This window comes from Glandiceps talaboti, chromosome 7 (assembly GCF_964340395.1).
Source record: "Glandiceps talaboti chromosome 7, keGlaTala1.1, whole genome shotgun sequence".
Classification (NCBI taxonomy): Eukaryota; Metazoa; Hemichordata; class Enteropneusta; family Spengelidae; genus Glandiceps; species Glandiceps talaboti.
In genome coordinates, this window is record NC_135555.1 from 2,326,233 (window position 1) to 2,345,000 (window position 18,768).

Genomic DNA, 18,768 nt, shown 5'->3' on the forward strand with positions numbered 1-18,768 from the left:
CCTGTCACAGCGATTCTCTACATTTACCGTCAGAGATTCTCTACATTTACTGTCACAGCGATTCTCTACATTTATTCTGTCACAGCGATTCTCTACATTTACCCGATCAGTGATTCTCTACATTTACCCGCTCACAGCGATTCTCTACATTTACCGGATCACAGTGATTCTCTACATTTATTCTGTCACAGCGATTCTCTACATTTACCCTGTCACAGCGATTCTCTACATTTACCCTGTGTTATTGAGAATTATGTGTTTGATGTCTTTCTAAAATGTGTTCTATGAGTGCTACTGTAGATAAATAGGACATACAAATAAATAAATTAGAATATTTCATTGAAGGTTCATAAATATGCCAATTAGATAATCTAAAGTAACCAGAACATCAAACCTTAGACATCAGAAGTTAATCATAAATATACAACTTTGTAAAACCCAATTTACTGAAAACAGTCATAAACTGTTAAGACCAAACTGATTGTAACTATCACTTTACTACAAAACTTTAATTAAGTCTAAAATATACTATTCATTGTCTGAGTTTGTCAAAATACCTCTAAAAAATTCTTTTAAATTGATAAACACTTTTCATAATTACATAATAAATCAACAAATCACCATGGTAACTAAGTAACAATACCAATTTCATTAATCACTATGAAAAACAATCATTTATTGAATAAAGTCCATTTAATCCAATTTAACAATTAAACCTATTAAATTTTAAGATTTCAAGAGAGAAATTCTGAAAGTTTTACAAACACTACAATTTAGGAGGTCTATATATTTATGTATTGTACAAATGCAAATCTACATCAATACTACAGTACTGTACAATTTAAAAGTACCTGAATTCTGTTGGTTTTGCAAAAAATGGATATGTCTTGTGCCTGTTTATTTTTAATCATTTTTTTTTTAATTTTTGAAAGAATTATTGCAAAGGGGCAAAAGTTTTGTTACAGACAACAATGCAATGACAATATAGTATGAAGCCAACAAAATGTGCCAGCATGTAACACAACTTATTAATTTCCTTAATTTAACATCATCAGAAACCAAAAAGGTAGGAATAACCAAGATTTCAGCAGTGCAACACTAGGAAGAGACATTTTTCAATGTAGGCTTCACTATCCAACAAAACATTCATTGTCTATTTTGACATTCACTTCCAGTCATCAGTTAATTTCTGGTAGTGACATAATACTTTTTTGTCATTGAGGCAGAACCCTGAATGAAATGTGACTTTAAGTCATATGTAACTTGTACACCAATTGTAGGTTTTATCTTACATACATAAAACAACTGTCAATCAATTACATATATGGGCATAAACATATAGATACAAGGTAATGAACACAGGGGAAGGCAGTTGATTTTTTTTTCTACCATCCATGTAGGTTGGTATGCCTATGACATAACGTTTTGATGTTTTTGTTTACATTATTGGTGTTCTTTCAAATGAACAACAGAAATCAATTTTTCCCTATGAAAATCTATTTCTAACATACCAGAAAGGAGAAATAAATAAAAGAGTGAGTGAATGGGTGGGTGGGTGAGTGAGTGAGTGAGTGTAGTAAACTTTTGTATCAAAGTTGTACCCGCTGAAATTTTCAACTAAGGCTTCAGTCTGTGTTAACAGGAAGACCCATTATTCATTTCACATGATGATGCAAAATTACCTCTCATAGAGCACTTCATCATTAATGATTTAGCCAGCTACAAGAGTGGTAATCATGTTCAACTAAAAACTACCCAGAAAGTAAGTCTATAAAAATCTTTTTATTGTGCAAGGCATTTCAGGACTGGCAAACTAGTCACTTCCTTTTGGCAATACCAGATGTTTTGTTCTTGTCAAACCAAGAATTAAGTTTAGGATAAACGACCCTGTATGAAAGATACCATGTACTAAGTGCTACAACAACTGCTATAATCTTATGATGCCATACATGGAAGTAGATCTGTGTACATAGCAACATGAACTCCCATAATACAACTAGTAATACCACTACAACAAACATGAAATCTAAGAAATACTGTAGAAGTGTTTTCCTTCGTTTGCCCTGCTTGGCTAAACGTAGGTAAGTATTCAACTCTTCATAAATAATCAAAGCGCAGTGTATAAGAAGGAAGGTGTGTCCTGAAATATCATATCCATCCCATTCTAGTCCTGCTTTCACACACGGTCTTTTGACTGTGAAATTCTGTCCACCTGGACCTATACACTGTCCTGTTATATCCTCAATCCAGAAGAAAGTACCGATCACGACATACCATATTGCAGTGCCACCTACGACGAGACGTGAACAATCCCAGATTACTTGTTGTAGGTTGGCTTTGCGTATAGTGTAGCTTGCAGGCAATATGAACATGAAAACTATTCCTAAGGTCCAACCCCAAGACAACTTAACAAAGAATTGATTGAAGAAGTTTTTCTTCTCTGCAAAATATGTTTCTGGTGGTTCGATCACCTCATGGACGATACTCCCCGCGATTACGACCAGTACGTATAGAAACACTCTTTTTGGTATATCCAATGCTGTTACGTACCGTTGGGCGAGCTTCAGTCGTTGTACGTAGGCAATAGGCGAAAAACTCTGTTCTCTTCCATCCCTTCTATAATTCATAGGTTTGGTTGCTGTAAGAATATTGTTGGTGTGAGACGATGTCTGGTCGGATTTCGACATCTCGGTTTCCCGTTCTTCACGTTCTACGGTGTTTGGTGGGGATTTCTGGGGTGGTTGTTTGTTCTGGGTTGCGTTCCTTCTACCTGGACTTTTACTTTTTTTGCGACTTCGAGTACCCGTCATGACAGAACTACTGGGTGCTTCGTCACTGGTACTGACCTTCTGCCTTCTTTGCGGTGATCTTGAAGTTGATGATGACGAAGATTTCGTCGATGATGCAATGTTACCGACTACGGACACGTCGACACCTTTGTCCCTTCCACTTCGGTTTATACTGCGGCTACGTTTTGGTGATCTGGGTGGCGTTGAACGTGTTGTCGCGTTTCTGATTTGCTCATCAGCAAGATTTCTAACTGCTGAATCACCTTTAGTTTGTTCCGCATTCACAATATCTCCTGAGGTTAGTAAACTACGTCTTTGCCTGGCTTTCGACCTGGTTTCCATCTCACGAGAGAGCAACATGTAATGAAAAGAAATAACAAACAAACAACATCGGACTGTTGCGCCCCCAACCACCTATTTAGTGAGTTTCTTATGTTTTTATTACAATTATTATTGAGTCATGGAGAAACATGATAAGGAGTGCACCAGTGAAATATGAACAAAATATTCAAGAATCAGTGAATTTGATGTGATTAATCGTTGTTTTGACCAGTGATGGATAAAAGAAAATTGATGCAGAAGTGAAAAATGTCAATCCATCATTTAAAGCTCTCTCACTCTCACTCTCTCTCTACATCTACATTCTAGGATAATTCGTGAATCTCTCTATCTATCTCTATCTCTCTCTCTCTCTCTCAGGTGACATTAATGCATCAATTATTAATCGACCCAACTTGACTTTTAAAAGTAAACACAACAATATATGTTTAGACCTTTACAAAAAAAAATTCTGAAAGAAATCAGGCAACAATTTTTATGAGACACCTTGTCGTACGTTAGGACTATGATATCTGGTGTGTAGATGGATACAAAGAATAACGAATTTTATGATGAAAACAAATCAGCCATGTATATCTTTAGCAAAACATCACGAAGCTTCCCTATATTTCCCACCAGGCTTTCTAATACTTTGGACAAATCGTTGGTGTAGTTAGAATAACAACGTAGACGTGTTTTACATTGCTTGGAGATTTGTGTACATGTACATGTCATTGACTTTCAAAGGTTGACATCGTATTAGGTCATTCATCCATCCAGACGTTCAGTCACCATGGCAATGTATTTGGTCACTCATCCATCCAGACGTTCAGTCACCATGGCATCGTATCACGTCACTCATCCATCCAGACGTTCAGTCACCATGGCAATGTTACAGTTTGCGTGAGGTAAATAACTTTCGTGTTATCGATTTTTCTTGAACAAAATATTAAGTTACGTATATGAAAATCTTTGATGTCTACGACTTATACTACTCGGAAACTGTAAGATGGTTCCCCACCCTTTGATTGGTCAATCACCCCTGTCAGTAACTCTCCGGACTTTGGCTCCGCCTTACCGAAGTGCTGTATAAATATTAATATAATAGAAGAAATAATCAAAAGTTTTATATATGCCATATACAAAATATACATTGTAATATACATTATTACAATCCTAAGTATTTGATACTTTCATAACTGAAGTTGTTTTCTCATCCAATTTGATAACTTCTGCAGTTTTGACGTTGACATCGAGGCTCATTTTGCTACCGCCTTGTGGACCAAGCCACCGATGGGCTAAATATAGAGATTTCAGCTTTCGGCTTTTTTGAGTGTTCGAAGACAGGTCCATTTCAGAAGAAGACCTTTGTTGATTTCGTTTGACAGTGTCAATATCTGTGGATTTATGTTGTAGACCAGTTGTTATCCTAGTCTCGTCAACTAAATAACTATCGGAGTAGAAACGAGACATGGATGGTGTTGGAATGGTTGTCCACCACGCATGCGTATTACTTTCACAACCGTCACTTAGATTTCCATCTGATTTCTGGATACTAGTAGTCCTTGATTGTCCTCTGTTGTTGTTAAGACTCCTACTCCGGTCGCGAGATGTCGTCGTGGTTGCGTATTGTGTCCTTCCGTGCCTTACATCACCACCTAAACTAGTCTTATCGGCAGTTTTCTTAGTCCGTGTTAAAATCATATCATTGTTGAAACTTGCCCTTCCCGCTACACCTTCATATGACAAAGCTGTAACACGTGGCAGGACGATAGGACTACTTTTTAGTAGAGTTCTTGGTTGTGTTGCTCCATCAGAGATTCTAGAAGAAGAACCCGTTGTTTTCCCTCTTTCCAAATTGTCCACCTTTCTCCTTAAAATTCGTCGTTTTCGTTCACCCGTGCCAGGCTGAAGCCCATAGACAGCCGCGTTGTGTTCAACATCACCGAAATTTTGTCTGACGACACCTGACATTGAATTTGGGCGTACTAATGTGCTCCCGATAGCAATATTTCTCTCAAATTGGCTCCTCCTTGAATTGCCATCAGTAACCATCGACGACCGACTAGTGCCATCGTCAGTGGTCGTGTCAACATCATTCATACCTCTGGCGAAGTGCTGATGATAGAACTCGTAGGGCGCTACAGCGTAGGGGTAGTTATAATCATCACATCGGTAGTCATCCTCCACCAGGTCCGTGTGTCTTTTCACAAGTCTTCGTTTAATATCCTTCTCTTCGCCACGACGACAACAGCAATAATAACAGCAACAATAGACGAAAACGATGATCGCAAGGAGTATCAAGAGAAGTAAAAGTATTAAAAGTCCGCTTACAACTCCCTCACTGAGTCCAGTCAAGTCGGACAGACGATCTAGAATATTTCCACCTGTTAGAGACATGAGGAAAAAAATTAAGCTCGGTTTTCAACCGCATAAAGGTATTAACCACAACATACGGATATACGGATCGCATACGTACGCACTCACGCACGCACGCACACACACACACAGACAGACAGACAGACAGACAGACAGACAGACAGACACACACACACACACACACACACACACACAGACAGACAGACAAACAAACAAACAAACAAACAAACAAACAAACAAACAGATTGTAAAAGTATTTTTGACAATTGCATGACAGACATCTTCTCACCTGAAGAACACATGTCGAGAGCTTCATCACTATTATCTGCACAGTTCTGAAAATCATCACAAATAAACTTTTCTGGTATGCACATGCCACCACTTTGACAACAGAAACGTGTCCTCCAATCATCGGACAATATCTCGTCTTGGACACCTGGTGGTTAAGTTTAAAGTCAAGTGAATATAAGAATTAGACGACGAATGACATTTTTTACCAGGAATTTGACTATTATATCAAAAATGATTCGTACTATTTTTTCTGTGAGTTAATTGCACCTCTATATTCAGCTCTGTGTTTCAAAGATCTATCTTAAAGTTGTTCCTCTTTCTTTCTTTCTTTTAGGTTTTTATATAGAAGAAATTAAACCGATTTAATCTCACATATGTTATGATCTCATATCGAAGACATGTTAATGTAAATTTCACCACGATGACGCAATTTTGAGTCATCGAGGATTACTTTTATGCGTCATAAAACGAATCAACTAGCTTCTTATCCGTGGTGACCTTTAGTCCTCTATTGACATTTCATATAACAACGTCTTCCATAATAAGTTACGACTTCCATTGTTGAGTTGTGAGTAAAAAAGTGCAAGGTGTGCCGCCTTCCACACCCAGCTATTATCAATGTTTATCCTGATACCTTCGGTTGCTAGAGTGTATGTACATGTGATGCCTTAGATACACACAGGTGAAATTCAGCTAAGCCATATACTTATACAAACAACCCTGTTTCCCTTTTTTGTGGCGAAATGTTATCGACTCGATATATTCAAAAGAAAGAACGGACCAGAAAGTAACAAATTACAGGGTATACATGAATATACTTTCAAATTGTTTTGGTCAGCTACGAGTATTTTTTTTACTGTGAAGGTAATTCTTAGATATTATTCCCCAATATTTGTCTTCGTTCAGGCAAGGAAAATACGAGTGACCAAAGCGGCCTTTGACGGCCTTTGTCACTACCAGTCGCTGGACGAGTAGTGACAACCCTTAGGTCACGAAGAAAAATATTGAAGAATAACATATTAATTATATCCAGCGCCAGTAATATCAAAGAAAATGGGGAAAGTAATGGCAATTTTGAATGTTTTGACTCATATTTCGAACATAGCAGAACCAGTGACGTAGTCACGCGTTGTTTTGACAAAGACGCGCATTTTCGTGACGTAGAACGACCAGAGTATATATTGCATATGTATATTGTTGGCTTATGCATGGTATAATACAAGTTATACCAAACAATATATACATATATATATATATATATATATATATATATATATATATATATATATATATATATATATATATATATATATATATATATATATATATATATATATATATATATATTATTTGTCGCTAGTTGGTTTCATGAACAAGAACGTTTCTTGGAGTGTTGTTACCAAAGTAAATAAATATCAATCAGAACGACGTTTTTCTTTTAATTCTTTGTAAAATGTAAAACTGGAAGCTTCTATAACATTGCATTTCTTGATATTTCATTGACGGTAATAGGACGTACTTTTTAAGTACAAGAATCATAACATTCAATATTCTTACTAAATCCTGCCAGCTGAAAACCTTATTTACAAAAAAGAATTAAAAATTACATATACACAATTAGGTTGCAATTTTCGGTAAATGTTCAGTCTGTGAATATTATCGCTTTCAGAACTCCATACTTTCTACGAAAGAAGACTATGGTCTTTGACCTACATCATACCTGAATCGTCTTCGTCCACAATGAAACCTGTGAAATATGCCGTAAATCCCTCCTTTTGCAAAAACTTGTTTAGATCATTATGATCAGCCAGATACCATATTGTGAGAGAATTTCCCGTCGAATTAACACTCCCTGGAGAGTCGTTGCCACAAATTCCAATATCTGGTGTCAGAAGATTATTTTGAATACTGTTTCCATCGAATATCAAAATTTTGTCTGTCTCACAGTTTTCTGATTCGTGAAGGTCAAAGGTTATGAAGTTGAGCATGATCCTCTGACCTTTATAGGGGGCAGTGACTGTGAGCTTACAGTTGAGATTGACCATGACATCAATTCCGTACTCCTCATGTCGTGTGTAAATTATTCCCGCGTCTGCTGTGATCGTCTGCCAACATATACCAGTAAACATGTTAACTGAAAGGAATATGTAGGGTACGTGCTTATCAAATCATATTATAAAAAATATACATCTTAAAGTACTTCTGATATGAAACTACACGAATTACCTAAAGACAAATGAAAGCAAATATTTCACCATGGAAAATAAGATTTGCAATTTTCTCTCCTTTTAACCATGGAAATAATTTCTTTCATGTGTATATGGTTACCATTGGTAGTTTACATCAGCGTCAGGTGAGCGTTACGGTCTCCACTAAACTCGCTACAGAAAATAATGTATGAATTTGAAAATACAAGTCGTGGACTCATGTCGTTGACATTGCTTTGTTTGATAATTAACAAATAATTTTGTTATTATAATTAAAATAGTTCAGTAATAGGATTTATTACTTGATATTGCTTACTTTAATTTGTGAAAAACAACCATGACGGCGAGTACCACAATGTTTCTGTCTGTAACTTGTCAGTAATTTTTTGTCAGTTTTTCTGATGGCAGTGTCTCAATTTAACATCTGTTCAAACACCACAAACATTTTTACTTTGGTATTTTTAGACATAGCAATTCGTTTACAATTCATTGAACAGTCAGGAGTAACTTGTTTTCTAATGACCGTTGTTCTTACATTACGCTGAGGGGATAGGGTGGTGTGTGAATCCTCGTAACTTTTGAAGTTTTAGGCATGCGCAATGATATAGTCATAAATTTGTGTGTGGCTTTCCTTTTTCCATTTCAGAATGTCTATCTCTCTTCTTTATGTACCTCAACAAAGCAACACATACGCAATGAATACGTCTCGCTACTGTTTACCAAAGGCCTAGCTTATTGTATAGTTTGGGCTTTACAGGGTCTTTAAACTAATGGACGAAAAAGTATTTGAATTTAATTCCATAAACACAGGTGTGAAGAATGCGCAAAGTCCCCTCCCCCCCCCCCCGATTATATACTTGAAAATTCATAACTGTAATCCAAATCTCTTAGATATAAAGTCTTTACTAATATTGATTTTGAAATGAATAAACGAGAAATAGGACAACTGTGTCATGTGGAAAGTATAGATTTGACTACGTTGTTTGTGATTTCACTAAATCATTGTGAGTGTGGAAAGACGTTTGCCATTTTGGAGTTGATTCCTCCGGGGTAATTCTAATTTCAAACTAACCGTTGCTTTCTCAGTTCGATGGACAAAGAAGGACATAAGCTTTAAGGTCTAGAAAGCCACTGATTCATTCAATGCCTTTCCTTACACTTAACCTTATGAAAACTACTGAAAGGAAGTACTGAAATCGACGCCATCGGCAAAGATTACTTTGAATGTAATGTCAATCCTTAGTATAGTATACACAATGCCTGTACAGTATCCCAGACATACTGTGTTTGTTGATATTAGAACTAGTTTACTTTCCTCTAAAATTCCAAATTGTTCAGTTCAAGTTTAGTTGTGAAATCTTGACGTCTACGAAAGATAAAATACACACCGTACTTATTTGATCTCATGTCCTCGTGTCCTTCTCTTGATTTTCCCGGAATTTGTGTCTGACAGAGAATTGAATCTAAATATTACCATCACGTCAGATTTAAATTCACTGGGGGTACATACTGTTGACTTACCAACGCTGTAAAACTCCGACGTTGCCATCTGTCCACTAACTGAATAAATATTCCATGTGAAATAGGATAAAACTAGTATCAACCATTCTGGCTTCTTCATCTTGACTCGCACGATTTTATCATCGTAAGTCCATAAAGTTAGCAATAGTCGACTAAACTGTCAATGTCCTATCCAAGCCGAATGTCCTCTTTTACTTCAGTGTATCCCTTATACCTGTGTTTCATACACAGTATACATTGATATTGAAGCAGAAACCCTAGTCCCATTGTATACATAGTATTACACTCAATTACAGGGTGTGGTTTAAATGAACGTCGACCCCAACCAAATCTGTTATTGTAAGTGGCTGGATAAACAGGCTGTTCTATCTAGCATCATCCATCGACCGAGAAAAGAGTTATTGTAATTGGGGCAACACCAAAATAGTTAGTTTTTGCTATTTTCATTATTGAGCATACTAGTACTTAGACAATCTTGAATTTAAAGGCAAGGAGTTTTCATCAGCGTTTTTATAAACTAATAATGTCGTTTGTATGGAAAAACATTCATTTTTATACATATTATCTATTACACGTTTTCAAGTCTACGGGCTTTTTTCAATCTCTATTTGAATATATATTCTGAAACACAAATGTGTTCTTTCATCTGAGTGAGTGATTGCGAAACAGTGGTGAGTTCTCGTACATCCCTACTTAGGAGACTACAAGTAATTGGGAAAAATAAAAACAAGTTGACCATATTTTCCTTCACAAAATTTCAAATTAATAATAAATTGGAAGATTATGAGAACAAAAATCTCCCGAGGGACTGTACCAATCTAGTTATCTATATATCATGGTATATTCATATTGTAAAAATTATCCCGTCACAACAATTTCAATTTCTGTGATACATAATACAGTTCACCTATATGTATCAAATGTTGACTTGCCTACTTAGATTGGTAGTAGTTACAGTACGGTACTTTATAGCCAAATAATCCTACGATAAAACTTCCATTTCCATTGTTAAAGTTATTTAGTAAGTGTGTCGAGTAAAAACAAGTAAGTGACAGTGTGTCGAGTAAAAACAAGAGAGAGAGAGAGAGAGAGAGAGAGAGAGAGAGAGAGAGAGAGAGAGAGAGAGAGAGAGAGAGAGAGAGAGAGAGAGAGAGAGAGAGAGAGAGAGAGAGAGAGAGAGAGAGAGAGTATAACGTAACTTCACTTTGAATTCGACAGTTAACTAATTCAAATCTTTTTCCGAGATTCCAGATAATCATTTTATACCACGATAAACCTTGAAACAGCTGAGAAAAATTGAAGGAAAAACTCCAAACATGGAGTCGCCATGTGAATTATCAGACGTAATTATAAGGCAGTGAGTTATCAGACGAAGTCTAACTAGAAATTAGAAATAAAAAAACAACGGCACTGTCTTCTGAAACTCGAGAGCTCTTCATTTGTTTTCTGTAAAATAAGCATGTTCAAATGTGATAACAAAATTCTGATGTTAATATGCATAATTCATTTGCTAATAGTTTCCTAAGAATGTAATAAGATTACAGACTAGAACTACAACGTTGTTGTTTGTTTTGGTCTCTCTTTGTAAGGGGGTTAACAGCTATCTTGTAATGGCCAGTACAAAATCGAACAACCAGTTCATGACCCGGGTTCATTTATAATGTCTCTCCATTGTTGCACATACATCATTTGTTGTCATTTACACGCCATCTCCTTAGTCAAAAAAGACACACCCGTATCGTCTGCCGCCCTAAAGACGTCATAATACGCCATATTTAAAATAACAACAGGTTTGGATGTACATGTGTCAATGGACAAAATGAATTTACTACTTCAAGCACGATAGGTTTTCTAAAGCTCGATATCTCTATCTGTGTTGTCTTCCAAACACTGTACTTTCAAATAGTTGATACTACAACCTTTTCGATGGTTATCATTCTCACTATGCTATGAGGACTCAATCTCGATAGTTGAATGTTGTGATCATTTCTTCTTCCCGTCACCCATCTTCTTCCCCTCAGTCTTCTGTTGTACTTCATCATCATCATCATCATCATCATCATCATCATCATCATCATCATCATCATCATCATCATCATCAACATCGTCGTCGTCGTCGTCGTCGTCGTCGTCGTCACCATCATCAGCATCAGCATATACAATCATTCAATTCAAATTGTTTTGAATTTGGTTTCAGTGTTATTGCATAGCACATATAAAAGTTCTCCTATAATATTTTAAATTAATTTAATAAAGTTTCATTTGAAAGGTTAAAAGTTGTCAATCACAGAATATCATTCAAATGACTAGACTTTTCAAGAAATATGTGAGAGGTTAGAATATGCAGAACACTCTGACGACTTCACCATAGCTTTATCAGATGTCTGTCTGATTTTGACCAAAACCCTGTATCCAAATATCAATGATAAAACCTTTTACCTGTAAGCTATGTCAGCAAGGACTGGACTTGAAATGTTTCAGGTGCCATCGAATAGGAAGGGTAAAAGTTAAAATATAGATGAATATAGCAACACATCTATGATTTGACTATGAAAATCAGTAGTTTGCAGCACTTCAGGGTTTAATATTTAGTAGAATGGTGTTTTACACGCGAAGGCTGTGTGACAACAAAGGGTACTAGTTAAGCTAGTGAACATTGGGTTAAACCCAAGATTGAGGTCGCGCCCTCAAAGCTGTTTGTTAGCAATGTCAAGCTAGTTGTAATCACTGTACTGCCGCCACCACCACCATACCCCCCCCCCGCCACCACCACCCCCATTTTGTTTTTGAATTACCAATTGGTTCATGACAAATATTATTTTGTACCTTCTTGATAATACCAAGTTGTGACATTCGAATTATAAATTAATATGTACAACATATACATATATGTTATCTAATGTTCTGTGATGCTCAGAGCTTGAAAGTAGTCAAAGTGTCCAAAAACAACCTAAAAAGTTAAACTTTCATCAGACCATCCAGTTTTCTTCTTTTTTTGTGGTTTCATTAGTTGCTTAAACTTTTTGTGTTTGTTTTTGAAGGTCAACTAGCCTTCCATAATGGGATCTATATTCCGATTCTCATTGTTTGCCACTTTTCTTGTAATAGTCTGTGTATTTTGTAAATCATACCATGCATATGTACGCATACAAGTCAAATAGAGAGATTGGGACGTTGCCGAAGGGGATGTTGTTCGCACTTTACAAAACTAAAAATCAATACTGTTTGTGACTTGACCTCCGAAATACCAATGGCTTTAATACTCTATTGGTATTTGCTGATTGCAAATTCCGAAGAGTAGCAATACTGTGTGTGGTACGACAATATTAGAGAATACAACGTCATTATTTGAACTTGACCTTTAATATAAAATGATTGACTGTTTAAAAAATCAATAAGAAAACATTTTTACAACCACTTACACCCTTTGTAACTACGAATTAGGCTTCACCATTGATACTTAGTATTCATCCATACTATTTTTATCAAATGAACACAATGGCTGTATCTTATGATACAAACGTAATTCCCATAACTGTTATCAAATTACGGTTTTCCCTTTAATTCTTTTTTTTTCTTTTTTATAAAATAAAGTGACCTATTGATCTATGCATGCTGTTTCTTAAGGACAGTGTACTTCAGTATTTAAATTTATAACTATTCGTTGCTAGGCAATAATTATTTATTTATATACATGTTTTAATAACATCTAAGTAGTTCAAGGAAAGGTAGACACAGAAAGTGATAACTGCATATCCAGCTATAGGATACTGGATATGTTATCACAATTCTAGAACGACATATATCACTTAGGTGGGTTCACTACCATTGGCTTTATATTTGTTTAGTTCAAATTTGAATTGGTATATTATCTGTTTCGTAGGATAACACTTTGAACGGCGTCCAACATAGTTTCGCCGATAAAAAAAACATCAAACTAATATTAATGTTTTAAAAATTCTTTAAAATGTGGGGCAATTATAGTAGACTAAATCATTGCAATGTGACCTATGACATGTTTGTCACTTACTCGGCAGCATTATGTGTGCATATTTATACTTTGAAAAGAACAGGGTTCCTTTGTTTGGATAAACAGCATTTGTCATAGCATTGAATAGGATGCACGCAACCTCAAAGTCCATATCCTGGTATATACAATATAATATAATGAAGATATTTGAAGAAGTTGTCTCAGATAAGAAGAGGTTCGTGTCAGATAAGAAGAGGTTCGTGGACTCTGATCCCCAATTCGCCGTAGACAATATACTAATATGTCGACGGATATTGGAATGTATGAATGCACACACAGTTTTGATGTTTTCGTTCTTTTTGAAACCTCAAGGTTGCATTGTCGTGTGTATGTTGGTACCACCATAGACACTGTCTATGGTACAACTGCTGAACGTCAGTGATCTAAAATATGTAGAAAAGTGTTAATTTTTAGATTGATTCATCACATTTTATTTTGTTTTCTAACAGTTCACATTTTAGTGCCAAAGACATTCATCGTCTACGAAGTGTTTATGGGTTGCCCTAGGAATATAAAAACGTTTCATTGCTAACGCTACTGCATCTGTCGAATATTTTCTGAATATTGGATATGATTGAGCCTTCCCTAATTGATTTGGCCATTGATTGGACGATTCCCTTGAGGATAATTGTGAATAATTGGTGGAGTGGATGGTACCAGGATAACCAGTGAAGTAAGTGTCCTTTGCTACACCTTCTCCGCATGATGGGGCCGGGGCTATGGTGTCGTTTTGTATGGATCTACCGGCTCCTGTGAGTACAAATGGTCTGTTATGGAATCGCAGCGTGGTGTCTGGGGTGTTTTCTGTTACATGCGAATTATCTGACGGAATCCCCGAGTCAGATTGCCAAAATGGAGGACTTGGGTAGTTTTGCACCACTGCAAACGGTCTCCGCCTCCTTCTTGATCGCTTCCTAGATCGTCTTCGGTAATGATGTCTTTCATAAGAACTCTTTTTGTGCAGTCGACGACGAGAATTCTTTATGACCTTAATCATCGTCTTCCTCCGTGTCCCATGGCAACAACACCAGCAAATGATGAGGAAGATACACATAAGAATGATAAAGACTACTATAGCGATGATAATAGCCCATACTTCGACTGGTATACCGGTCAATAAAGCCAAGTCTGACAGGGGTGATTGACCTGCAAAAATGTGATACACCAGACTTAAGATTGATACTGAGAAAACATCCCGGCAACAAGATTGAATGTTTTAACAATAAAAAAAAAACATGTCAGAATTCCTACAAAATATTAGGAATGGTCCAAAGTATTCAAATATTAAATGGTGTCATTGTTTTCTCCCAGTAAACTAGCAAGGCATAGGTTGTAAGTAGGTCGCGTTGTAGGTTTTTTTTTTTACAAAAGCTATATAACTTGAAGAGAAACTAGACAACCGTAATGACTGTGATAAAATGTCATTATAGCATATATGAATAGTTTCAATATAATGACTTACCTAATTTACATGGTAATATAGTTTCATCACTGTGATCGGGACAATTATTGATACCATCACATCGATATCGACTATTGATACATATACTATTGTCAATACAACAATAGAACGTCTGCCCATCCTCTGACGTGATCAGCTTTCCACCTTGATCTAACAATAACAGTAAGTTACATACATGTAGTTTGTTTTAAAAAGTTTCTCTATATATACTGAAAGGGAAAATTAATCAACTAAGACCATCTAGCCACTGAGTCTACAATATATTTCTTTTCAATTGAGTTATGTAAGCTAGGTTGATCGTGTCATAAATTCCTGAGTTTCTCTATAAATTGTAACATATTTAGCAATTACAGTTTATTGCGTGTACCGATTTGTATTTGTGTTTTTGAACATTATTTACGACTTTCCTCCTGCCTTTCTTACATAAATCAAGTTGTCTGTCTGTCTGCCTGCCTGCCTGCCTGCCTGCATGCATGCATGTATGTATGTATGTATGTATGTATGTATGTATGTATGTATGTATGTATGTATGTATGTATGTATGTATGTATGTATGTATGTATGTATGTATGTATGCGTGTGTGTAGTTTTGTGTGTATATGTATATATAATATATATATATAACTTCATACAAATTTACATAATGATGTCAGAAGTTCATTTGAACTAATTAAGATATATGACTTTGACTTTGATTTTATTGCACATTTCTTACGTTGTATATGGATTGTAGGCCTTGTAAAGCAATAATATAACTTATTGGGTCCCTTTCATGGTAATTCTATAACTTGTTTCATGATATGTTTACCAACCTTTAGTTGTGTTGTTGTTGTCATCTATACCCAACGGTATAAAGGACATCCACCATGCGACAAACCCATGTCGGATATCATCAGATGATGTTGAAAACGTTGGGGGTTCAACGTTACCAGAAGTCTGATAATGCACTGTTATCGCATTTCCAGTCGAAGAGTACGCACCGGGGTCAATATCACCACATAACCCCTTCTCATCGGTCAATATTGGATGATTAAGACTCTCTCCATCAAAAACACGAACAGCTTCAATTTCACAATTTGTACTGTTTAGTATATTAAATTTGGTGAATGTTAGCTGTACCCGACTTCCCTCTCTTTTAGCTGTTATCGTCAATTTACAATTCCAGTTGACATTATTTTCAATATCCCTTTCATTCTTCGTCACCAGTGTACCTGCATCGGCCACAACACTGTTCCAGCATAGACCCTCAAATAGGTTTGCTATATTAGGGGAACGTAAACATAGAAAGTCGAGTTCTTTAACCAATTTGGAGGAATGTATCCAGAATACATACCATGGAAATTACAACTCTTACATTATGACATTTTCATGCAACTTTTTCTACGTATTATCGTATACCAAATCTTTTGCAGAAATACCCAGAACCGAATTCTCGTTCTCGATATTCAATGAAATGACATGTCTATAGTCTCCGCGTAGAGTTAGAACACTGTTTTGATGGTCATGTTAAATTAAATTAGACTGTGTTACGATCTCTCTTCATCAAACATAGAAATGGAACTTAAAGATGGCCTCAGAAATCTGAAATGAGGTGGCTATGAAGTCAGCTTATTGATATGCGTGATATTCTAGAGACAAGCCTTATTATTGTTTTAAAAAATACTAGCTTTCACTACTAATCCTAAGTAGGAATAACAAATTAGTTGTGCAAAACATAATTAAATGAATGGTGACCCGTAATTTTGTACTACATTGCCTAACGTGTTACCAAATGAAACACATGGAGGAACTCTGGGTGATCAGAGTCTCGCTGCAAAACACGGATTAGGAAAAATGTTTAAGAACAAGTACACATGGGCAATACACCATTCACATTATACATTGAAAGGCACCTTTTACCCTGAGTTATATGGAGTATATATACTCAATGTATTGTACTACGACTAATAAATACCCAGTATAAATAGTGTAGACTAGGGGTATGGAGAGTGGAAATAAACACTGAAAGAAGAGATAGATTTCATTAAGAGTGACAATCTGTCATGTATGAGACTCTTCAATCTGGGAAAATACTTTAAATTGTCATTTTTCACATGTCATTGTCACCATATTTTGAATATGTCGCATGCTGCTATGCGATAATACCACATACACATATGTAAACAAAGTACCAAACACAACATTATAACTCGTTTAAAATTAGGTGTGGTCACATATTTGTCTATTGTTCATCACCTCAGTAATTCATCTCACCTTCTGTGTAGGCAGCTTCATCTTCTAGTTGTCCCGTAGAGCAATGTAAATAGCAAAGGAAGAGTGAAATGAGACTCGTTGTCCATCGTCTCGCTGACATGGTGGCACAGGTTGACGACCCTCACGTACACTGTATAGTGACTAGCATTGTTGACACTGCGCTCAGTATCAATTACAACCTACAAGCCGGTCATGCAACTCTTTCGCATTTGTGCCTTAATTTGATGTTTTACTTCTATTGTCGAAAACCATGGCATTGTCTTTATTTTGATATCATCACTATATTTTCAATGATTATCATGTATGGGGGGGAGTAAATGAGGGAGGGGGATAAGGACATTCATATGAAAACATCATAGGACATACATTGTATGATTGCGTATTAAATCCCCTGAAGTATTTTTTTTGTTCGTTGTATTAAAACATCATGCATCTTTTCAGTACGCTAAAGGGCCTAAATCAATGTGTATCCCATATGAATGAATCGTTGGATCCTCTAGACAACTGATACAAAGTTGGAATATTGATCCTTGTTTTACTTTTTTACTTTTTGATGAAACAAAGTCCCATATTGTACACAACTGGGCTATTTTTCCTGACGTGTTCCGATTTAAATAGATTTGATGGACCGGTGTGTTTGGAAAAAGACACCAAAACATTAATTGTTGTCGAGGACAGAAAAGGAGGACCAGCATCGATCGGTACGTATTTTCCATTAATACGATAGTCTGGATGCCAACGTCGTATCTAAGAGAGATATGAAAGATTCGATAATTAAGGATAGCACTAGACTATTATGACGACACATTCCTCTAATAAGACAAAGTCTGTCTGTCATATGACTCACATACTGTAGTCACCTTAGCAACGCTTGTGTTAAATTCGCATGCGCAGTAGACATTTAACATTTATACATGTCGGTATTGAATTGAAATGAAATATATTTCTCCAGAAAGAGAAAACAAAATATACAAACTTTGAAAGTAACAGAAAATAAAATTCTGATGAGGGGCCTTGGAAATAGTTCCCAAAGTCAATGGACCAGACAAACGTGTAAATCAGGGCAAATTTCGAGGCAGCATTTATAACAACAAAAGTAAATAATTATAAAGATTATGTTAGTGATAAAAATTATATAAAAAATAAATAAATATCTTTACGGACAATACACACTGGTTATCTTAAGGAGAAAATATATGTACTGCTCCATCTTGGAGGTAAAAGTTTTTTAAAACTGAGTTTCAGTCCTAACCATCAAAGTGACACCACGCCCTCTCTGTTAAGTATACTTATCGGGTAAAAAACATAAAAACAACTTTGAAACTTATGTTTCCCAATTCATTCTCGGTGACCACATTGAAGCATTTCATTGTATCTATATTTTGTGTCCACACTCTGATATATATATTTTTATCAAACAGCAAAATAAAAGGAACATCCTGCACTATTTTCATTATCATTTCAACTTTATGTTATACTTTGATCCATGACCTTTGACCTTGAGGACACGATGCTTTC

The 18,768-nt window shown here is 35.9% G+C and overlaps 1 protein-coding gene across 1 annotated transcript; it reads right to left on the reverse strand.

Moving 5' to 3' along the window:
* Positions 1-809: 809 nt before the first annotated feature.
* Positions 810-3,136, reverse strand: LOC144437789 (uncharacterized). The gene has a single exon (XM_078126812.1). The coding sequence runs from the start codon at positions 3,129-3,131 to the stop codon at positions 1,818-1,820; it is 1,314 nt and encodes a 437-aa protein (XP_077982938.1). The 5' UTR covers positions 3,132-3,136; the 3' UTR covers positions 810-1,817.
* Positions 3,137-18,768: the final 15,632 nt, after the last annotated feature.